General features: G+C 33.0%; 1 protein-coding gene across 7 annotated transcripts in view; it reads left to right on the top strand.

Annotated features, from left to right (window-relative positions):
• LOC105222686 (homeotic protein female sterile) overlaps positions 1–25,416 on the top strand; it is a 153,724-nt gene that overhangs the window by 43,832 nt on the left and 84,476 nt on the right. Inside the window, exon 4 of one of the 7 annotated variants that reach the window (XM_049454037.1) lies at positions 20,701–21,477. The exons of the other annotated variants lie outside the window; for them this stretch is intronic. Within the exon in view, the coding sequence (XP_049309994.1) occupies positions 20,701–20,735 (35 nt within the window). The 3' untranslated portion in view covers positions 20,736–21,477. Of the gene's footprint in view, positions 1–20,700; positions 21,478–25,416 lie in introns of those variants that run through there. 7 annotated transcript variants of the gene reach the window in all.

Below are 25,416 nucleotides of genomic sequence, written 5' to 3'. Positions count from 1 at the left end.
AAAGGTTACGTAAGTGCTGTAAAATTATGTTGATTTCAACGCAGCATGTATGCGTTTGCTTGCTTGCGCCCAGAAGGCTGCAATGTTATTGATAAAGTGTTGCCGTGCACATGAAGTGTGACCCAGTTTGCTCAACTATACATATAAACGCTGGCAAAGTAACAACATATGTGCTAAAAAAAACTTTATTTGCTGTTATTAATTGACAGTTGGAAGTCTAAATTTAAATGACTGTGAATGTGTCAACGAATCTCAATACGACGCGCTTTGATAGTTAATTTTATTGAAAAGTCTATTTCTGAATTTGTTGCATATATTTAGGCATGTAGCACACTTTTGGTTGCTTGAAAACCTTGCTATGGCTTTTGAGCCTAAGAAAAGTTTGCTTACAGGCGCTGTATGGGAATAAGTGTAGCACGATGAATGTCAATATAGTGGCTACAGAGTTCAGTACCAAATATCGCAAAGTATATATTTTTCTGAAAAAGCGTACATTGCAGTAATTTCCAGTGTATATTTTTAGACAATATGTTGAGCAAGTTCTTCGAAGCACTGGCTTTTATTCAGATTTATATTTAGAAAAAAAAATTGTGTTAAAAAATGTAATTATAAGTTGGTAGTGCATACTTTTGAGCGCGCAGATTTTTATATTAGGTTCGACATAATATGGACTGACATATGCGGCATGAAATTAATTATTAAAAGCCGGTTAAATATACTAATCCTCGAAGGTAGTTAGACGTTGACACATTTTCGGAAATAATTTTTCATCTCAAGATTACGAAAGAAGCCCTAAAAGGGGTAAGACGTAGTCATAGCATGTCGAAACCCATGTAAAATATCAGACATTAAAGAAAAGCTAATATACGGGCAATCTGAAGTTGGGAAGAGCAAGGGGAAGGGCGTGGTTGAACTTGTAAGGGGTTTCATGAATTTTCTCTGCTAAAAGCAGTCTTTTTTCAAGATAATTCTTTCATATAAAAAATGAAATATTTTATTAGAACTTAAAAGTGGATATTTGGCAGACATTTTTACAAAAAAAAAATGAAAATCTCAGTGAAAATTTCGCGACATTTGTTTTGCAAATCGTTGCTATCGAAAAAAAGTCCTTCGTCGAAGTCTTTAAAAATTGTATCTCAAAGACCTGTATACAATTTCATGAAGATCGCTTGAGTAGTTCTCGCGAAACCTTGCCAGCCGATTACAAAAACACAGTTTCGAGAAAAGCGCTTTTAAAGACAGCGCACTTAGCCTAGCTAGCTTCGAGCACACAAGTTCTCAAGGCTATGTGTTCGAAACTATTACTCGGATCAACTTGAAAATTTAGAACAATATTCTAAGGGTGTTGTAGAATTTAACAAGACAACAAAAGAAAATTCGATTTTTGAGACCCATAAGCTCATGGAACACCTTTACTTAATTTTTTATACAGATTTATTTCTGATAAAGCAAGTATCATGGGTGGCAGATAATTCAAAACGTATAATTGTTATAAAAGCATCAATAGCGAGATTGCTTCAGAGAGCGATAACGAGTTTACAGCCCAAAAAGGCTGCTACGAAAAGTTGAAAAGCTCTTCTCACTGTTGAATAACAAATAATGCTTTGGGCATTACAAAGATGGGTATCTTATTTTTGCTTTCTATTGACTCTCGAAAACAGCGCTCAGACTAAAGTTTATATGAGGGAACAAATAAAGCTTTTTTGACCTTTTTTTGAGGTTGTTGGTGTCTTCTAAAATGTTAAACTTTTAAAGACTATACAAGTTATTGTGTGTTATATAGCCAGTCAGTCTGATCTAAGCGTTATTTATTCAAACTAAAGTTTAAAGGGAGCACATAAAGCTTTGTCAAGCTTTTTTTGAGCTTTTTGTTTTCCTCTAACATGTTAAGCTTGTAAAGACTGTAAAAGTTATTGTGTGTTGTTTAGCCAGTTAGTCTGATCAAAGCTTTACTTATTCAAACTAAAGTTTATAAGGCTAACTAAAGTACATAAAACTTTTTGAAACTTTTTTGAGCTCTTTTGAGATTTTTTTGAGCTTTTTGAAACTTTTTTGAGCTCTTTTGAGATATTTTGAGCTTTTTGGAGCTTTTTTTGGCTTTTTCTAAACTTTTTGTTTTCTTCTAACATGTTAAGCTTGTAAAGACTCCAAAAGCTATTGTGTGTTGTTTCGCCAGTTAGTCTGATCAAAGCTTAATTTAGCGTCAAAATGCATAAAGTCGAATAAAAAAATTCGAAATATAGCTTTCTTAAGTTGTCATTAATGGTTTAATTATGTATAAGAAATTGAAAAATCAGCATTTTCCAGTTTGAGTTGACTTTGCTGGTTTAGAAGTCACAACATTTTGCAGATGGTTACCATGTGAATAATTATATTGAACTAATGGGTATTAACTGGATATAAATTTGGGTATATTTTGGTTATGTAAACGTGTCTGGTGTCATTGCTAGCTTAGTAGTCTCAAAATTTGACAAGAGGTTACCAAATGAACAATTATATTAAAGTACTAGGTCTTAACCGGATATAAATGTGGTTATATTTCGGTTACAAGTAACCCCTTAAGGGGTAAAAATGGATTAACTCGATTTCCGGCATAACTAATAGTCGTACAGTGAAAAGTTATATGGCAAAGTTGGAGGTAATAGAATTAGCTATAACTTTCCCAAACACACCTAATACACGTAGCATCAAAATTCAAGTGAAAAATTGAAATATTCCAGTTTTTGCGATTTTTATTTTTACATATTCGAATTATTAAACGCTTATGTCATGTAATGTATAAGCAAAGTTGAAATTTTGAGTTTATTAAATGAAAAAAAAAATCTATTTCTAACTGCTTTGCATCATATTTAGCCGCATATGCGTTTAGCTGGCAGGCTTTTAGGCGCAAACACGCATTAATTAGTGCACGCTTCCCAGGCGCTTTAATGGCAAAACCATATGAATTCTACGAATTTATTGAGCTTTCTATATACTGCTTAATATTTCGTTATAATTTTAACCACAAATTTTTTAAAATTAGAATATAATTGTGTGTAAAGTTGCGGTAGCATGTTGATTGCGCTGTGGTTTCGCTTTGACACGTGTCGCTTACAACAGCTATCATTAATTTTCATACAAAGAAACTTGCAAAGCCACCGTACGCGTTGAAAGTTTCACCGAAGCGCAAAAATTTCTCAGAAAAATGCTCGAAAACGACTTTGTCATTCTAACTGTGTTGTCACTTTATCTGCTTTGCAACTCAATGTCTTAACTGACCAATCAATAAGACACGAAATTATGATTGATTGTCAACTCAAACTTGTTTCTTATTCCTGTTGTTTCCTCCTTCAGCATAGTTTGAGCTCGAAAACTTTCCAACTGCACACATACACACACATACATTCATGGAATGTCCTTTGACGGTTGCTGGCTTTCTTTATTTAGATACTTTTGCCGCGTGTTAAGCGAGTAAAAAGTGCTGCAAAACAAATGTTTCGCTTGCTTTTATCTCTTTTCTTACTTGACGATGATTAATGAAGCGCATTTTCGTTGTCATGTCAGGCATATTTTTAGGCGTTTTAACAAAAATAACGCCAAGTACGTTAACACGCTCTAGGCGGTGAAGACAACGACGTCACAACCCACGCAACTCGCTATGAATTTTTGGTTTAGCGCAGAGTTCGTTGTGGGATTTCGGTGTGCAGCATTATGACAACAATGTGCGCCTAAGTGTATGCAAAGTTGTGCTGCATTATATATGCGTGTATTCATTATAATTATTATTAGAAGAGTTTTGTTTTATTATTACTTTTATTTTTGTGTTGTAGAAGGTTAAAGGCGTCGTTATGGGATTTGGCGTGTTATTGATGATTGAGCTGGAGTTTGAGGAAGATATGAGTTGTTGTAGTATGAGCTTTTGCACTGCTTAATTAGCGCATAATTTAGCTTCAAAAGTAGGATGGAAGTATAAAACTTAAATTTAGTTGCGGAAAATAATTTGGTAATAATTTTTTATTAGCTTAGAAAGTAGATTGTAATTTTTTTTGGTAAGCTTAATATATAGCTTTATTTATAGTACCTTTTGTAAAAAAAAATAGTGGCAACATTGCTAATATTTCTCGGAATAGTTAGTTTTTAGGTTATAACGCTACTTTAATTAATAACTGTGACAAATTTCGTGTGAATATAGCGTCAAATAGAACTGTTTCTATGCAAGCACATGATTTTGAACGTTCAGTTTGTATGGCAGCTATATCCTATAGTAATCCGATCTACACAGTTTTTTCGGAAAATATACCTTTGTTTTAGAAAATAATCTGCATGAGATTTGGTGACGATAGCTCTGCAAATAAAAAAGTTTTTCATACAAGAATTTGCTGCCGATCCTTGAGTTTGTATGGCAGCTATATGCTATAGTGGTTTGATCTAAGCAATTTCATCAGCGATCATACTTTGGTTTTAGATAATGATGTATGTGAAATTTAGTGAAGATAGCTCCACAAATAATTAAACTTTCCATACAAGCATTTAATACGGATCGTTCAGTTTCTATGGCAGCTATACGCTATAGTTGTCCGATATCGCTGATTCCGATAAATGTGCAGCTGCTTGAAGAGAAAATAACGTGTGCAAAGTTTCAGAGCGACATCTCAACAATTGAGGAAAAAAATCTATTTTTGCCCCTAAAAGCTCACTTCCAGCAAATACTAATAATAGCATCTACAACGGAAAAGTAGTATAAAAAGCACTTCGCCACGAATTTTGTGCACATTATTTTATAAATATTTTATTCATAATTGCACACCTGCATTTGGATTGCATAATTTAGTTTGCACCCTTTTGCTCATACACACACAAATACATATGGGTACATACATATATAATTTGACTATAAAATGCCAACACATGTGAAAGTTGTATAATTTTAGCATAGATACAGCAACTTCTCAACTCTGTAGCAAGACAAACAAATTGCGTTGCAGAAGCTTGCGCTTACACATACCAAAAGATGCATACTTACAGGCGCATACACGCGGCTATGCGTTCTAAATATAAAATAGCACAAGTGCAGTTACATTTACATAGTATATGCCTTACTTGCCAAGTACAAAAGCAAGCACTTGTGTATCTGCGCCTAGAGTTGCGCTAATATTTTATGCATGCAACGAGTGTAAGTGTAGCAATAATCACTTTAGTGGCTTCATATTTTGGCAACATTTTGTGCTTTGTTGCCGTGGCAATTTGTGAAATTCATACAAGGCTGCGGTGGCGGCAAGATCTACGCAGTTTATATCGTTTGCATAGTGGAGTGTTAATATGCGCCTAATGTTATGCTAAGCAAAACTATTATTCAACACAGGAAGCGAGTAATGTAGCAGTTAAGCAAGTGAGCAGCTGTGGGTTGTGAAAATATGAAAATTTTGGGAGTGAAGAATAAATAATGTACCGTTATATCAGTATTAGGTGTGTAGATACTTTGAGTTTTATTGCACTAAAGTTGTGTTAGGTGTAAACGATTTGTAACATAACTTGTATGGCATTTAATGTTAACCACGTGGGAAAAAAATTGTTTGACAAAATCTCTCTGGTAAAAAATTTTGTATATATATTACAAATATAAACTGATAAACAATATAATACTTTGTGCTAGAGTAGTATTAGTAATTACCACAATTGTTCTTCTTTATTAACGCAGACATCGCTTACGAGGTTAAAACCGCCACAATTACCATAACTATATCAATATTTATGGAAAATCATCAGCATAAGTTACCCCTATATATATCCATTACAAGTAATACTACGTTTGGGTTTCATTAAATTAATTAATACTTAAATAATGCTAGTAGTTATTACTGGTAATCATAAGTTGTTGGCATTACTAGCAATATTCAACTGCACTCTTATTCATAGCAAACCATATTATTAAACTAATTAGTACTTAGAAAATAATAGTAATCATTATTTGTAATCAGTACATGTAATCATTACTAGTAATCTTTAACTGTTATCATTGCAAGTAATCTTATAATTGCACTTAGGTATGTAAATTAGTTTATAATTAAAAAATATTAGTAATCATTATTTGTAATCATTACTAGTAATCTTTTGTTGCTATCCTTACAAGTATATACACATTTTCTTTTAGTTTAATTAGTTAATAATTAGTAAATACTAGTAATCATTACTTTTGGTCATTTTTAGTAATCATTATCTTCCGATAATCATTACAAGTAAACTTTCAAATTGCTGCCGTTTAAATAAATAATAATTGGTAAATAGTGGTATTCCTGCCTGGTAATTCTAAGCTAGTTGCCATTACTAGTAATATGTTGTTGCAATCAATAGAAGCCTTCATTACTTGTGGCCGATATTGACAATAATTACAAGTAAACATATAATTACTTTTGGTTTAAAATATAAAACTAGTAATCGTTACTTGTAATCATAATTTGTTATCATTATTACTAAATACCTGTAATCATTATTTTTAGTCACTATTGTAATCATTAACTGTAATCATTACTGATAATCATTACAAGGAAATGTACAATTTCCTTCAGTTTAAATAACACTGGTTTACAGCAAAAATGTTCCATGAACGCCGCTATCCAATTTGTATGTGAAATGGTTCGCTGATTTCGAAAATCGAGTTAATTTTGTTTTTTATGGATACGTTTTTGAGATATTTGCAATTTACCGTTATTCGACCAAAAAAAAAAGGTGTCTTCATTTAATCATGTATATCTCACTGACCAGTTGAGCACTCTTACTGCAAATTATAGAAAATAAAAGTAAATGAAATTTCCTAAAAATATTGTCTACTCCATTTTTCCATAGGCTTTATAATTTCTGAGAAATTGATTAATCACTTCGTGTTTTTAAATTTCTTTATGAAAAAATTAAAAAAAAAATAAACTTTGGCAAGGAAAAAATTTTAAAACAAAAGATATTTTTAAAATTTTTTTTATTTTATATGAAGTCCTGTTTCTTTATAAAAAACTAAGCTACCAAGGAACAAAATCCATGGATAAATAGGAAAGTTGTACATGATCAAATAAATATATCCAAGTCGCGCAAAGTCAATGTATCCGTATATGCGTATGTAGTGTGTAAAGTAGGGGTGGGATATCTAGCTATGCGCTGTTTCTGTTAAGAAAAAAGTCAATTTTCATGTCGTTTTTAGTTTTTATAAACTCATTTATTTATATATTAGTAATATATATTAAAACAATGTGTTATTTTTGTCTTAAGTTGATGTTCTTACATTATAGTCGAAATGATTATGTGTTTTGTTTTGTCGTTTATTTAGTTTAGGATCGGTTTCTCTTATGAGAAACCAACAGTAGTCACCCATCATACCGACGTCCCAGAAACCTTGGTATCGATTCTCAATTAATTTCATTTGCCATGCTCGTCACTTTCGTCTCCGAGATTCGCCGGAAAAAAAACTTAAATGGGAATGCAGAAAATGAATTTTTAAAGACATATTTACGCCTGGAGAAAAAAGAAAATGTAAATAAGTAAATTATAAAATTTCATATAATTCAATTAAATAAGTTTTGAATAATCACCCATTTCTGCATAATTTTTGATTAAGTCGTTCACTATCTTCTCGTAGTTTGGACTTTTGTGTTTACCGAGAAAAGAAGAAACGACCATTTCGAAGGAATCCCACGCTGCTGCCTCAACTGGTGACAATAGTCCTTTGAATTGGTCATTATTTATCAACTTTTTTATTTGGGGTCCAACAAATATACCTTCTTTTATCTTGGCCTGGGAAATATTTGGGAAAAAGTTTTGCAAATAATTGAATGCTTTGCCTTCTTTGTCTAACGCATTAACAAAATTTTTAATGAGGCCGAGCTTGATGTGCAATGGCGGAAGAATGATTTTTTCCTTCATTACAAGTGGGACGTATTTGATATTATCTACACCAATTGTAAATTCAACTCTTTCCAGCCAATCCCTAATGCAATAGTGGTCTTTACGAGCTCGGCTATCCCATTTGCAGAGAAAGCAGCAGTGTTTTGTTTAGCCACTTTGTAGACCGCATAACATTCCAACGACTTTAAGATCGGCACGTATTTTCCAATCATGCTCTTCATATTTGATGAATTTTAACAATTTCTTCATTACCTCGTATGTTTCCTTCGTGTTTACTGCATGCGCGATCGGGATCGAGGGCTTTTTGTTGCCATTACGCAGTAATATGGCCTTCAAGCTCAGTTTATTGCTGTCTATGAACAATCGCCACTCCTCAGAATCATATGGTTGACCAAACTCTTTGAATAATCCTGGAATGTCTTTGCAATAGCATACATTGTCTTCCTTCCTATAGTGTTTGGTGACGATTTATATAATATGTATGTCACCTTAACATGGGGTGACACGAATTAAAATTGTTGCAAACGAGAGGCATGTAGCTCAGCTTTTTCCTTGGATAATTCCAAATCTCTAATCCAATCGTTTAGTTGCGCTTGTGATAGAACGTTTCTCTCGTGTTCCATTAAAAATTCATTACAACTTGATTTCCCAGCGCATAGCTAGATATCCCACCCCTACTTTACACACTACATACGAATATTCGGATTCATTGACTTTGCGCGACTTGGATATATTTATTTGATCATGTACAACTTTCCTATTTATCCATGGATTTTGTTCCTTGGTAGCTTAGTTTTTTATAAAGAAACAGGACTTCATATAAAATAAAAAAAATTTTAAAAATATCTTTTGTTTTAAAATTTTTTCCTTGCCAAAGTTTATTTTTTTTTTAATTTTTTCATAAAGAAATTTAAAAACACGAAGTGATTAATCAATTTCTCAGAAATTATAAAGCCTATGGAAAAATGGAGTAGACAATATTTTTAGGAAATTTCATTTACTTTTATTTTCTATAATTTGCAGTAAGAGCGCTCAACTGGTCAGTGAGATATACATGATTAAATGAAGACACCTTTTTTTTTTGGTCGAATAACGGTAAATTGCAAATATCTCAAAAACGTATCCATAAAAAACAAAATCAACTCGATTTTCGAAATCAGCGAACCATTTCACATACAAATTGGATAGTGGCATCCGTGGAACAAAAAACAAATTCAAATTTGTGATCCAGTGTAATTAATGAATAGCAAGTATGTATTAGTAATCATTACTGGTAATCATTCATTGTATTCATTACTAGTAATCATTACTAATACTGGCAAAGCCATAGGTATCAATTCACTTTCATTTCATTTTTCATCGGTGTATTAAGCGATATCAACGTACGTATGTGATTTAGCATTCATTTGAAAGCCATTACTAGAATCACTTCCAGTAATCACTAAAGAGCCAGAATTACTACCAATAGTCGCTAATAAGCAAAATGTGCGCTCTTAGTATAGGAAATATTTGAATTAAATCAATGTAGATATGAATAGTAATTAATTATATGAATTATTGCTGTTGTATACGCAGCATTTTCGTTTATTTTCGGCTTTATTTTATGCAATTGAGTATGGATGAGTAGTATTGTGTTACCTAAAATGCAAAGTAACGTAACATTACATTTCGTTAGTTTACAGGCGAACAACAAACGATATCATAGAAACCACTAATATTGGAAAAAATTGAGTTTTGGTTATAAAATGGTTATGTACTGGTTATAAAACGGTTATGTACTGGTTATAAAACGGTTATGTACTGGTTATATATTGGTTATATCTCACAGCAAAAGCTTAAAATTGTATGCTACATATATGTAAGACGATGTAGTGTACCGCAAATAATAGAAAACTGAATTTCGCTCTTTTTGGTGATACGTTGTTTTGCATTTTAGGTGACGATTTGTAGTTCCGCCCGGTACTTGACTCATGTGGCAAATTACTGCAATGAATTGAAGCCTGTGCGCAAATCATATGAATTTTCACTTTGATTTCACGCGCTTACAGATAGGCATAATTCTGTACAAATATTTTCATGCTTCTATGCTTACTTTTTATACATATTCGTATATACATGATGTACTATGCCGCTCTCACTTTTACATATGGCAATATATGTTACATGGATGTATGTATGATAATATTTGTTGTACATTTTGTATTCTATGTTGCTTGACATAATATTTGTACAACTCCGTGTACAGTGTTAAACTAAAGCCTGTTTGATACCGAAAAAATATTTCACGCACTATTTCCTTGCTCTTTTCTTTCCCTTATACTAAAGCTGTACTTTTGTGCTACTAATTCAAAGCCAGCGCCATATTTCTAGATATACAAGAATGCGTAAAATCATAATGATACTTGTAGCGTGACATTGTGAGGTTCAAGGTCATTAATTTTACCCGCTTTACGCTTTCGAAATAAAGTTATAAATCTGTATGTAGTTTGTATATACGACGGTCACAATTACTGCTTCGTTATATATGCTCACCATATAAAAGTGTGCATGTATGTATGTATAGATCAGGCAAGGCCAAAGCTAGTCATTTGATATTTTATAATAATTACTATAAGTGCAAAGCAGCAATTAATAATTATTATTTCCTTCTTTGTCTGACTCAACTGCTTAAAAAATACTGGCATATATATTTTTCAAATAAGTCGTGAAAATAAGTCCGTTAAGTTAAGGAAATCTAAGAGTAAAAAAATTCCATGTGTTTAGAAGTAGTTTTAGAGTAAAGCATTCTAATTTTGTCACAAGTTCTTAGTAACATTCATTAATCGGCAGAATGTGTTCCACAAGTTCAGTGTATAGCGAATACAAATAATATTTATGAACTTCTGAAACATGTGTATGAAACAAAAACAAAAAGTTGATAATAAATATTTATGAACTTGTGAAACAAAATGAAAAAATAGGCAAAATGGTGGTGTCTTTAAAAATTTACAATTTTATCCAAACTATTGTAGATATCGATTTCAAATTTTACTAAGATATTTTTCTAAGGTATAACTTAACTATTTCTAAGATATAACTCCTCCATTCCATACTAAGATATTTTTCTAAGGTATAACTTAACTATTTCTAAGATATAACTCTTCCATTCCTTAGACGAAATTTTAGAGTAAAGCATTCAAATTTTTTCACAAGTTCTTAGTGGCATTCGTTAATCTGTAGGCTGCATTCCACAAGTTCAGTGTATAACTAATACCCGGCTGCTTCAAAACATTTTGAAAAGGCTGCTTGAGTGATTCTTAAAGATTTATGAGTACTTTCTGTGTTTCTTTCTACAATCTTCTGCAAGTAATGCCTCCTCCAGTTCCAAATCATCAAAACTTTTTGGTCGTCCAGATTGCACTTGATCTTCCAAGTCAAAATTAATGCTTTTAAATCAATCAAACCACTAGTGAGACGTTTGCTTAACTGGCAACATTTACATCATAAACTTCGACCAAAATGTGACACCTACAGCTGAGATTTCTTCATATTAAAGTATCTCAAAAATACCAGTTCATGCTTCAGTTCTGTATATTTTAGTGGAAAATTGGTATTTTTCTATGCTTCAAATAAATGATACATATTGAAAAGACTCACAAAGACAGTAGCTTGCCAGCGCTTAGCGAACCACAAGAATATGTACTAGTTATAGACTAGTTTACAATAGTTATGTTTAAAACTTGATATTTTCCCTTTACAACATTACTTTCCTATAAGTATTTATGTCTTTTATAAAGTGTTTCATAAGTTCAAACATCTCTTACTTTTTTTAATGCATTTGAAGTTGCCAATACTGTTCCACAAGTTCATTTTTCATTCAATGCATTTGAATAGTTACCAATATTGTTCTACAAGTTCAATTTAAGTATTTGAATCTATTCACGTAAGGCGTTTCATAAGTTCAAACACATGTTACTTTTTTAAGTACTTTCTACAAGTACCGAAAATGTTCTATAAGTTCATTTTGAACATTTTAATATTTTTAGAAATACCGTTTCATTAGTTGGTCATACAATTTTACTATCAAAAATATTATTTCGCTAACTTTTACAATTACACAAGTTTACAAATTCAGGTCAACTTTTGGATCTGAGCAGATAAGAACGATTCTTAACTATATTTGATATGCTGAATTCGAATATGCATTTAGTTTTTTAAGATTGATTCTAGTTTCCGAGTTCTCGCATGATAGCACCATTGTGCTGTTACAAGCACAGTAATTAAATACCGATTGAGGAAAATTCTCCCAATCTTACAGGCACAGCTTGATAAGTCATTTCAACTGTAGCAGTAAAATAAAATAAGTGATTAGAGCAAATAAAAATGGATTCACCAACTTTTGTTGCTTTTTATGCTTGTGGGATAGCCGCGCAACTGAACATCATTATGTGAGAAAAGAATGGCAAAGCCGTACTCAATATGAGCCTGGACAGCAAAACGTCTCCGCTGAACCACTTGTAAATCCACAAGACATTTTCCTGCCACCTCTTCACATTAAACTAGGCCTTATAAAGAACTTCGTCAAAGCATTAAACCGTGAAGGACCGGCTTTTCAGTATTTAGTTAAGTTGTTTCCTAAATTGTCATATGCAAAAATCAAAGAGGGAATATTTGTCGGACCTGATATTAGAAAATTAATGGCTGATAAAAAATTTACAAAATGTTTATCGCCCGATGGAGCAGCCACATGGGCATCTTTTCAAAATATCGTTCACCACTTTCTAGGTAATCACAAATCCCCTAATTTTAAGGAAATTATTGGCGATATGTTGCAAAATTATCGAAAGATTGGAGCTAGAATGTCTCTAAAGATCCATTTTCTGCATTCCCATCTCGATTTGTTTCCCGAAAACTTGGGTGATACGAGCGACGAACAAGGAGAGCGTCTACACCAATATCTAGCCAACATTGAAAGAAGATACCAAGGATTTTGGGATGAAGGCATGATGAGCGACTACTGTTGGACTCTAATACGTGAAACAGATACTAAACAATACAAAAGGCAAAGTTCCACCAATCTTCATTTCTGATGTGTTACTTTTAAGTTAATAAAATGAATATTATTTGACAAAAATCATAAAAAATTAAATTCTTGATTATTTCAAAAACTAGAATCAATTTTAAAAAACGAAATGAAGATTCGGATTCAGTGTCATCAATTGTCATAGAAACCACTTTTGGTTGCCCAGATCCAAAACCGTGTATACTTGTGTTATTTTGGCTTTAAATGTCATTAGCTCATATTTATTTGAGAGCGTGTTTCATAAGTTCAAACAGATGTTAGCGTAAAGCGTAAAGCAAAGTTACGTTCCAGTGTTTCACAAGTTCAATTAAAGCATTTTAATTTACTCACGCTTCATAAGTTCAAGCAACTATTACTTTTTTAAAGCCTTTGAACTTTTCTTCAGATGTTTTACGTTCGGGTGTTCCACAAGTTCATTTTAATCATTTGAATATATACAAGGAGAGTGTTTCATAAGTTCACTATACAAGAAAATAGGTTTGCAAATATTTATAATAATATTTTGTCTATTATACCTATAGCTCATATTAAGCTTATAAGTTTATGCGATTTTCATTAAAAAATTTTCTTCGTATTCAATGCTGTTATAAGTTTTAATAAAAATATTTGAATTATTTATCTCTTATTTAGTCAATTAATTCTTCATTATTGTATTAAAGTACTTTCGATGAAACTATTTCCTATGTATATGCATTTGATATACATATCTCTGTAATATTGATTGACGTGATAAAAAAACTACAACTCATTATTATTTGCTGCTCAACAAATAGGTTTACAAAAGCTGGCAATAAATCTTTGACGTTTTGTGCACCGACTAGGCATAAATCTAATTTAATAGCCTGAAACTGTCACTTTGTATTTCTCGTGCGAATAATTTATATGGTTATGCCAAATATTTATATAAAAATCTTCAGCGAATATTTGTATATGGAACAGCCATCTTGATTTTTTGCCAAACCAGTGCTAAACATATGACATTCGAAATCAATACTAAAATTTGTAAGGAGCTAATCAGTTAAATAATAAATTAACGCATAATTATTGACCAAGAAGTATGAAGAAATTGGTATTAGGTTCAGAAATAAACAACCTTACTGCTTTAAATTGACAAAGAAATATTTATGAACTTATGAAACATATGAAACAGAGTTCAAAATTTACAAAAAATATTTATGAACTTCTGAAACATATGAAACTGAGTTCAAAATTGGCAGAAAATATTTATGAACTTCTGAAACATATGAAACAGAGTCAAATATTGACAAAAAATATTTATGAACTTCTGAAACATATGAAGCTGAGTCAGAAATTGACAAAAAAACTATTTATGAACTTGTGAAACATATGAACTTGAGTCAGGTATTGACAAAAAATATTTATGAACTTGTGGAACATATGATACAGAGTCAGAAATTGAAAAAAAATATTTATGAACTTGTGGAACATATGAAACAGAGTCAGAAATTGACAAAAAATATTTATGAACTTTTGAAACATAAGAAATTGAGTCGGATATTGACAAAAAAATTTTTATGAACTTGTGAAACATATGAAGCTGAGTCAGATATTGACAAAAAATATTTATGAACTTGTGGAACATATGAAGCTGAGTCAGATATTGACAAAAAATATTTATGAACTTCTGAAACATATGATACAGAGTCAGAAATTGACAAAAAATATTTATGAACTTGTGGAACATAGAAAATAGACTCCAAAAAATGTTAACAAATATTTATGAACTTCTGAAACATATGAAACAGAGTCAAATATTGACAAAAAAATATTTATGAACTTCGGAAACATATGAAGTTGAGTCAGATATTGACAAAAAATATTTATGAACTTGTGGAACATATGAAACCAAAACAAAATTTGACAAAAAATATTTATGAACTTGTGGAACATATAAAATAGACTCCAAAAAATGTTAACAAATATTTATGAACTTCTGAAACATATGAAACAGAGTCAAGCATTGACCAAAAAATATTTATGAACTATTTGAGTTATCGATTTAAAGTTTTAGTAAGTTATTTTCTAAGGCATAACTTAATTAAATATGGAAAAGAAATCGATTTTTCCTTTAACGTCTTAAAAACAAACTTCTTCTTATTAAACATAAAATTTATTTAACACTTTATTACTTCTTACTTTCACTTGAACTCACATCTTTCACACTTCTCACGTGCAAATATAATACAACAGTATAAAAAAGCAAAAAAATACTCTTCAACGACATGGCGTACATGAAACAGCTTTAAGCCAGTCCAATGAACTATGTACACTTAAATTTATTTAATAAATTATTAATATTATTTGACGGCTAATTTGATGGTATGTTGAACTGACAGCCGCCGCTTTTGAATGCTACAAATGTGGAAATGTATATCTTATACTTTACTGGCGTAGACACCTCATATGTACATACATATATACAGAAAAGAATCAAGTTGAACGTGGCGGGGTTGTGCAACACATACACAAACTAAAAGCATACAATATTTATATATTTATATGTGGTAAATTGTACATATCTACAAATGTACCATATAAGTACATACACGCGCATGAGCGTTTGTATTGACCTCTGTCGGTTTATGTATTTCACCTTTTAGCTGTTGCCAACAGGTTGCTAGACGTGCACATAGCTTTCGCTTTCGGCTCGTTTTGCGGCAATTCACATAACCACATACAGTCTGCTACACCCACATCAGCGTGCAATCAATCCGCCAGCACTTGCTACATATCAAACAAGGCGCAAATATGTGCTTAAATGACATGGGGGAGCGTGTGACAGTGAGTGATAAAATTTGAGAAAAAAAATTTGTGAAAAGTGTAAACTTAGTTGCTAGCGAAATGGCATATAGACAGCGTTAGATAATATAGATAAGTGTTATAGAGTAAGGAGCAGGCGATACGCTTGTCAGTCTAATACATATATTTGTACATATATGCTTATATGAAGCGATAAAAGTCAAAGGAGCAACAGTTGCGTGGCGCTGTAAGGTGAAGAGCTGTAAGGAGCAGAACTGAGTTGTTGATAGAGAGAAATTTAATGTAAAATTCCATAGACATTTTTCTTTTAAATTGAAGCTGAAATATGTTGCAACAATCAGGTTAAAAACCGTGTGATAAAATGCAAAAGTAAATTGAAAAGCAAATATTCGCACAGGTGGCAAGCTTTATAAATGCACCACATATGTACTACGTAAGCCTGACTTATCATTATTTATTTCAAAAAATATTTTTCGCATAAATATAATTTTTTTTTTTTAAGTTTTTTTCGCATAAAAATATTTGAAATATTTTTAAAAAAAATTTTCGCATAAAAATATGTTAAATATTTTTAAAAAGATTAAAATTTAGATTTTTTTTTTAATTTATTCGCAAACGTGAATTATCATTATTTATTTTTAAAAATATTTTTCGTATTTCTTTTAAGTTTTTTTCAAAATTTTTTACGTATAAAAATATTTTTAATTTTTTTAATAAAAATATTTATATTTTATTTATATAAAAAAATTTGAAATATTTTTAAAAAAAATTTTTCGTTTAAAAATATTTGAAATATTTTCAAAAAATTGTTTCGCATAAAAATATGTTAAATACTTTTAAAAAGATTTTTCGTATGAATTTTAAACATTTTTTTTTATTTATTCGCAAACGTAAATTACCATTATTTATTTCAAAAACTATTTTTCGCATAAAAATATTTGAAATATTAAAAAAAAAAATTTTTGCATAAAAATATGTTAAATATTTTTAAAAACATTTTTCGTATAAACTTTAAATATATTTTTTTAATTTATTCGCAAACGTGAAATTATCATTTTTTATTTCAAAAAATATTTTCGGTATATTTTTTAAATATTTTTCAAAATTTTTTTTTTGTATACATTTTATACATACTATTTTACTGCATTATTTGCTGACGTTTCTCAGTGGAAATATCCAACATTAAAGGCGCATGAAAGTAACGGGTGATTTTTTTGAGGTTAGGATTTTCATGCATTAGTATTTGACAGATCACGTGGGATTTCAGACATGGTGTCAAAGAGAAAGATGCTCAGTATGCTTTGACATTTCATCATGAATAGACTTACTAACGAGCAACGCTTGCAAATCATTGAATTTTATTACCAAAATCAGTGTTCGGTTTTTTTTTTTTTTCGGACAAATTTTGTTCAGCGATGAGGCTCATTTCTGGTTGAATGGCTACGTAAATAAGCAAAATTGCCGCATTTGGGGTGAAGAGCAACCAGAAGCCGTTCAAGAACTGCCCATGCATCCCGAAAAATGCACTGTTTGGTGTGGTTTGTACGCTGGTGGAATCCTTGGACCGTATTTTTTCAAAGATGCTGTTGGACGCAACGTTACGGTGAATGGCGATCGCTATCGTTCGATGCTAACAAACTTTTTGTTGCCAAAAATGGAAGAACTGAACTTGGTTGACATGTGGTTTCAACAAGATGGCGCTACATGCCACACAGCTCGCGATTCTATGGCCATTTTGAGGGAAAACTTCGGACAACAATTCATCTCAAGAAATGGACCCGTAAGTTGGCCACCAAGATCATGCGATTTAACGCCTTTAGACTATTTTTTGTGGGGCTACGTCAAGTCTAAAGTCTACAGAAATAAGCCAGCAACTATTCCAGCTTTGGAAGACAACATTTCCGAAGAAATTCGGGCTATTCCGGCCGAAATGCTCGAAAAAGTTGCCCAAAATTGGACTTTCCGAATGGACCACCTAAGACGCAGCCGCGGTCAACATTTAAATGAAATTATCTTCAAAAAGTAAATGTCATGAACCAATCTAACGTTTCAAATAAAGAACCGATGAGATTTTGCAAATTTTATGCGTTTTTTTTTAAAAAAAAGTTATCAAGCTCTTAAAAAATCACCCTTTATATTAGCAGCAGGTTACGTATACGCAGTGTCGTCTACCAAGCGAATGCCTACGCTGACGTGCACTACTATTTAAAAGGGTGTGGCGTTAATTGTTAATTGCGAATTTGCCAACACGCATACAAGTGTTTAAATATATATACATATATATGCAACTATATATATATGTATATACATATGTATATGTATTGTATATATGTTTATTTCTACACATTTCGTGGTAGTTGCGCATGGCCTTCAGCCTTTTGGGTGCGATTACCAGCGAGTTAAATGCGACATAAAAATTTCCAGGAATTTCACATTCCACATAACTGTACACGTCATACGAAGTGAAAAAACGAAAGAAGGCCAAGCAATAAAAATAAATATAACAAGCGCATATGACTACACAAAGCAAGCAATCAAGCGTACAATCAGATAAGTCTACAACTATCCCTGGTGAGCCTTTGACCGAAAAGCTGAAAAAAGCAAGAAAAACAAAAATAAAATAAGCAGGAAAAATTGAATAAAAAAACAAAATAAAAGAATAAAAAAAAAAACAAAACAAAAATATAAAAAAATAAAAAAAAAAAACAAAAAAAAAAAAATTAAAAAACCCCCCAAAGTCCGAAACTGCTCTTATTTTGCTTTGCCGTGTTAATTTCATTCATATATTCATTTATTTGTGCGCTCATTTGTTGCTCTGCTTATCTCTACATATACATTTAGTGTTTGTTATTGTTGTAAAGTCCGTTTGTTTGACATTCTTAATTACTTTTGTGCGTACCTTTGCTTATTTGTGCGCACATACAAGCATATATATGCATGCCACATGTGGTTGCCACTGAACTAACAACACAAATACTTGACCAACTCACACTATAGCCAACAACAAATGAAAATATATGTATACATACAAACAACATATAAACTTCCTTCTCTATAACCTTTACTATCTCCCATTTACTTATTTATTTTAATTATGTTCAGTTCCATATAATTTCATACAAATATATGTATGTATCTACGTGTCCTTGTTGTCACTCACTGCCGCTGGTGTTGCTGCCAAGCTGCTTCGTGCTCAACTCTACTGCCTGCCAGCTTTGCTGCGTAATTTTCGTAAATGTCAAGTGTCACTCGGTTGCCTGTGAAATTTTCGTTGACGTTGTTGCTGCTTTTCAGTAGTATATTTTATCAGTAGTATATTTTATCATACCTCAATTCGGCGCTCACTCGGTCTTGCTCGGTCTTTCATTCATTTTATAGCCTATGCAATTATTCACTTGTATGTAAATACCAGTTAATTTTATTTGATTATTGTCTGCTTGCCATGGCCGAAACTTTTTCAGGTAGCTTGATTTATTACATTTCCCTCCAGTTTGTGCGGGAATTATGTAATTAATTTGAAATTTACTTGCAACTGTTTTCTTGTATGTTGATTTAAGGAAATTGTCAGAAATTGAATTATTATTTCAGCACGAGTTTAAGCTCTTTGTTGTTGTATTATTGTTGGCGCAAACATTTTGTGTATATATTTTTATGCAGCCAACGGTTGTACTTTGAAGTCTGCCAAATTAATTGTTTCCAAGAAATTTTTATTATTTGCAAAAATTGATGAAACAGTAAGGTAAATAAACAAATTGAACTTGTGAAACACCGTGGGTATGCTCAGAGTGTTAAGCAGAATATGTGGGCGAGTGGCGTTTGAGTTGAGTTTAAATCATGCAAAAGAAAGAAAGAATGTGAACTTTCGTTGCAGGAGAGGCTATAATTTGTATGGCAGCTATATGTTATAGTAGTCCGATCTGAACAATTTTTTAGAGATTATAGAAATATCTTAGAAAATAATCTGTTTCGAATTTCGTCATGATATCTCGTTAAATACAAAAGTTTTCCATATAAGAACTTGATTTTGATGGGTCTGTTTGTATGACAGCTATACGCTATAGTAGTCCGATCTGAACAATTTTTTCAGAGATTGTAGAGATTCCTTAGATAATCGTTAACACTAAATTTCGTGAATATAGCTTGTGACATAAAGATGTTTTTCATATAAGAACTTGATTCTGATGGGTAAGTTTGTATGGCAGCTATATGCTATAGTACTTCGATCTAAATAATTTCTTCTGAGATTGTAGCGTAGGCTAAGATAATTATCCATATTAAATTTCGTGAAAATAGCTGTTGACATAAAAAAGTTTTCCATACAAGAACTTGACTTTAATGGGTAAGTTTGTATGGCAGCTATATGCTATAGAGATCTGATCTGAACAAATTCTACAGAGATTGTAGCGCCGGCTTGAGTAATCATCCACACAAAATTTCATTAATATAGCTTGCGACATAAAAAAGTTTTCTATATAAGAGCTTGATTTTATTGGGTAAGTTTGTATGGTAGCCATATGCTATAGTAGTCCGATCTGAATATCTTCTTCAGAAATTATACCGCTGTCTTCAGTAATTATCTACACAAAATTTGGTGAAGATATCTTGTCACATAAAAAAGTAAAAAAATCGAAAACTAAAATCTTTCCTGAAATTTCTAAATAAGTATAAATTTGTTTAATATTAAACTATAAAAATATGTTTAAACGAAAATTAACGTTCGCGACTACATTTGACTCACTAAAACCAACTTCAACATCAAAACTACACGCGCTTTTCATATAATTGAACTTGTGAAACACTTTGCTCTTGTGACTAGCTGCGCTCACTGAACTTGTGAAACGCTTGCAAATTCAATCAACTTTTCAACTCAATTCAACTAAAATATTATTTGATTAAAATTTATATACATATGCTTAGCAAACCAAACATTTTAAAAGTCATACTAAAAATAAACCGTTTTCTCTCTCTCTCTCTATCTTTATTTACAGGTAAGTGCAAGCTTAACAGCGTAAACATAAAATAAGTACTCAGCACAGCAATATGCACTAAGTGAGTATATTGAAAATGACAGAAAATATGAAAAATATTGAATTTCCGTTCGGAAAAGTACACAAACAACAAAAAATGCAAAGTGAAAAGTGAAAAGCTGTGCGCTTTCAGCACTTGGCGTTTGCATAGCCGCTAAGAAGAGTCCGCAGCTTACTTGGTGCTGTCGTTAAAGTGTGGTTTCCATCACTTAAATTTGTACGAATTTATGCTTTTCAATTACCTTGCGCCTTACTCGTTTGCATTTGCGATTTTTTTGCTGCGATTTTTCTGCTGCACTACCCGTGCTTCACCGTTTGTGGTTGGTCGGTGTGGAGTGCGCTGTGCATGGAAAGCAGGAAATGGCTTCAAGTGAGATTATTTTATCAGCGCTGCTGATTATTCGTGATTTTGTTGCGCTGTGCTGCTTCGTGCGACACATATGTATGCATGTGTGTGTGTGCGGTGCGACTGTCGCCTGTATGCCTATCCGGTACCTTCATACAATTACGATTATACCGCTGTCATAAACCGATTTACCGCGCTGCTATTTTTACACACAAGATTTCTTTATTGCGCTTCCTTTTCCTCACTGCACAAGTCTGCTTTTAATGCTGTACAAATTGAAAGCCAATTCCACGATAATTTTCCAGTGCGCGGTATAAAATCTCTGCTTGAGTGCAAGGTATGAGGAAATTAAATAAATGTTGTGTAAATCAAAAGATTCCATTAAGATATGGTGCGATATCGAGAATTCTAATTTCGAGTAAGCTTTAATCATTCTTTTGACATTCTAGTTTATTGTAAGCTTCATTCATTCAATATATTCAACATTTATAGTGTTTTTCAATAGGAGACTACAGAATTAGACCGATAAGAATAGCAAAGGACGACATATTTTTCCCGCTCTTTTGCTATTTCTCTTCAGTAAGGTTTGCCATTTGACCGTGAAAAGATATAAGATTCAACAACGAGTCGAAATTATTAAAATTTACTATCGAAATTCGGAGTCAGTGGCTTCAGCTATAAGAGCTATATGTGGATGAGGGCTAATGTGGTTTGATAATACCAGCACTTGAATTATTAGGTACCTGATTATCACCTTTGCTTTCGAGAGACTTTTTTTAGATTCGAACCTATGGAAAAATGAAAATTTCCCATTGGCTTTAAGCGCCAAAATTTGAAGTACTTTCAACAAGCTCAATACAACTAATACCAAAACAGCCGACTACCTGTAGAGTAAAAGGTAAAAAATGTGGAGAGAGGGCTGGAGAAGCACACGCATTTCTAAGAGTTTATGAAAGCTACTAATTTTCAACCTGCAAGAATCTGCGTAGGGTCTATGTCCCTTCCGATAGTATAACGAAGTACAAAATGCTTTGGACACTTAACGGCCTCGAACTGTTGAAATCTCTTGATATGGATAGCATATTCCCTAGCTACGAAGCAGAATGTTTGAACAGTGTTTGTACCAAACCCTATGGCAACATAAGAGAAGTAGAGAAGTCGGTTCTAGACCCAACTAACCTCCAAGCCTAACCTTAAACGAAAGAGACGAGAGTCATATTCATGCTTAAGGCGTGTAAAAGAGTACACCTTTATTCTAAAGCATATAAACCAATAAATCTAACCTTATATCTTCTCAAAAAGCCGCTAGATGTCTAATAAATCTAACCTTATAACCTCTAGAAAAGATTCTAGTTGTCTAATTTGGGGATAAGACTACATCGCCTAACCTATCGTCTATACTATAACGGTATATCCACTGAGACTGCACATCATTCTATAAACTTAGATATAGAGAGTGCTCTAGAGCATAAAGATTAAAGAACTCTGGGCGTCTCTCTGGACATAAGCGCGACATTTAGTAATGTCTCCAATGACGCAATCCTTAATAGTCTGGAAGCAGTTGGTATAAAGCACGCCATCATAATGTGGATAAAAGCTCTACAAGACTGCGGGAAGATTAATTTATATTGGAACAAAGCTCCATTGCTTAGTTTGGCGCAAATACGAACTCCTCAGGTGGGGGTCAGTTGTAGCTAATGAGCTCGTGGGAGAATTTTAGGGAAAATTACACAAAACTTATAACAAACTACGTAGACAACCTAGCTGTGGAGCAAACTTAGGCAGGAAACTGAGGTGAAAACTTAAGGTAGAAGAGAGTTTGAAAAAAAAAGGTGCTCGCTTCGCATGGACGAAGATGCTAGGGTTAGCTTAGGATCTATCACCTCCTTATGCATTGCTGTTGCGCAGTAGTAATCAACCCAATGTTGCTGTGGTGGTTTGTCGCGGCAGAATTCGACCGAGTTGACAGTCCTTTGAACGGATTAAAGAAAACCGGCTAAGTTCCGGTTACATAGACCCGACTGTCTTGGGAACGGTAGTCAAGCCAAGCTTGCATAATAGTGCTTAGTTGTGGGGCATCGCTGCCAGGAAAATCTCATACAGCAAACCATTGCATTGAATACAGCAGTTCGCTGCTTTCTGTATAATGGCAGCCCTAAGAACCACTTCAATGGCTGCACTAGTAAGGCAACTCCCCCATGTCATCAATTGGCATTGCAGCGGAAAGAGCGGCAGCCAAATCAGCTGCTCAGTTGGCGGCGTTAGGTGAAATTTCCATAAGAATGTTGTCGTTGTTGTTGTAGCGGATTCAAACATTCCTGAAATAGAAATTCGCGGAATGATGTCGATTCGACAGTCCTCGGCCGTATAAAAACCCGGGTCCGTTTCAGTTACTTAGACCCGACAATCGTGGGAATGGTTGCCATAAAAATTAGAAGAATTTTCAGGGATGGTATGATAAGCAATGAGTCGGTGGATAAATTATCACCGTTCATCTTGGAGAGAAGGTTTCAAGTGACATTAAAAGAGGATGGACGGCACAAGGACAAGAAAGGGTTGATAGATGGAACAGGGCATGGTATAAGCCTCTTAGGGATGCAAGATCTTCAGGATCATAAGCATAGGTTCCCTTGCCTAGTATATGTATGGCGTGACAACCAGCCATTGTAACCTAACCTAACAAGTTCAATAGCAAAATTCGAAGGCACATTTTTCGATTTTGGAGGTTAACTTCGATGAATGGAGAAATCATCTTTTCTTTGGCTGAAAAAAGTTGGTTTGGTCTAACTAATAACTCGAAAAGCTCAGTTTCGCAGTATATTTAGTGTTATGGAAACCTTGACAGGAAGACCTTGACCTTGACCTTGACCTTCACAATCGTTTGAAGTTTTAAGAATATGGCTGAAGATATTAGAGTTCAACTTGAGCAGAGCCTTTAACAATTGCAAGCCAAACTGTATTCACCATTTAAAATATATTCCAAATATAATCTAGAAGTCGAGGGTTGACTGTAGCAATTTTCGAAATTTTTCATATTTTTTAATGCACAGTTACAAGTAACGGTAATTTTTGCCAGAAAATTGAGCACATATGTGCTACAGGTGCTGTTGCTGTTCTGTTAATTTTTTCGGTGTTTCTAGTGCGTGGGCTTTCGCACTTTCGCAACTGCTGCACCAAACAATGAATGGTGTTGGTATGTTTACTTAGGGCCTACACACAGTACTCACTTTTCAACATTTCGCTGTTTACTTATAACACCTCTCTTGTACGTATTTCGCGGCACGGAGCACTACTTCAACTTTACAAATGTTTTGCTACACCTTCATGCGCCACCAACGCAATTTCATAACTTTTGCCAGCTGCGTAGATTTTTAATTTTTTCCGATTTTTTCCACTCATTTCGCGCGCGTATTTGTTAATATATGCTTGCCAACCGCAAAGCATAAATCTCGCATTTTGCATATATTTGCATTTCGCAGCTGCAAGCGACCAACGGCATTGGCAGCTGTGACTGCGCTATGCTAACAGCGTGCCGTATCTCGCTCGCATGTGGGTGTTTGTTGAAACGCATTTTGATAACGGTTTAAATTTACATGCGAAATGTGAAAATGTGCTGCCATGATTTATGATCGCCTGAGATATTGCTTAATTAATATTGTGCCAATATTTAAATTGCGCATTTCAGTTGGCGATTGCCATTGCCAGCGTTGTTTGTTGAGTTGAACTTGTGGAACACTTGCGGCAATTCGAAATTAAAATGGAATTATGCATGTTTTCAATCATGCCTTGGTAAAATCAGCTTTTAACTGTTAAAGAATGATATTGAAATTGGCTTAGAAATATATTAGAGATATTTCTGGTAATTTTAAAATTTTATATTAATTATTATAATGTCTGACTAAACTAAGGTATTAGACTAAACTATGATTTTCCAAAAAGTGGATTTTTTTTGCTTTAAATATATTTTATTGTTCTGAACATAGAATAATCATAAAAAATACGCGTTGTAGTGCCGGAGTGTTTGTTACTCGGGGACTAACGAGAGTAGCTACTCACTTCAAGGTCGAATTTAGGTTATTTTATGAAGAAAAAAGAGCTTTATCTCTATTGGGATTGATCATTTTATAGGGCAGCTATATGCTATATGGGTATGATGATACAGGCGGACATGGACTCGACTCCGCTCGTCACGCTGATATTTTACATTTTTATTGTGCTAGGGGTTTCGGAGGCCCATTGTAAAACCAACAATCCACTCACTCTGCACAGCGATGTTCACTTTTTTTATGCACCGAACTTCTCCGTAAAACGAATACGGCTGCGTAAACTGA

The sequence above is a fragment of the Bactrocera dorsalis genome, chromosome 3 (genome assembly GCF_023373825.1).
Source record: "Bactrocera dorsalis isolate Fly_Bdor chromosome 3, ASM2337382v1, whole genome shotgun sequence".
Taxonomy (NCBI): Eukaryota; Metazoa; Arthropoda; class Insecta; order Diptera; family Tephritidae; genus Bactrocera; species Bactrocera dorsalis.
Note: the sequence above shows the minus strand (reverse complement) of the source record. Positions and strands in the feature narration are given on the sequence as shown.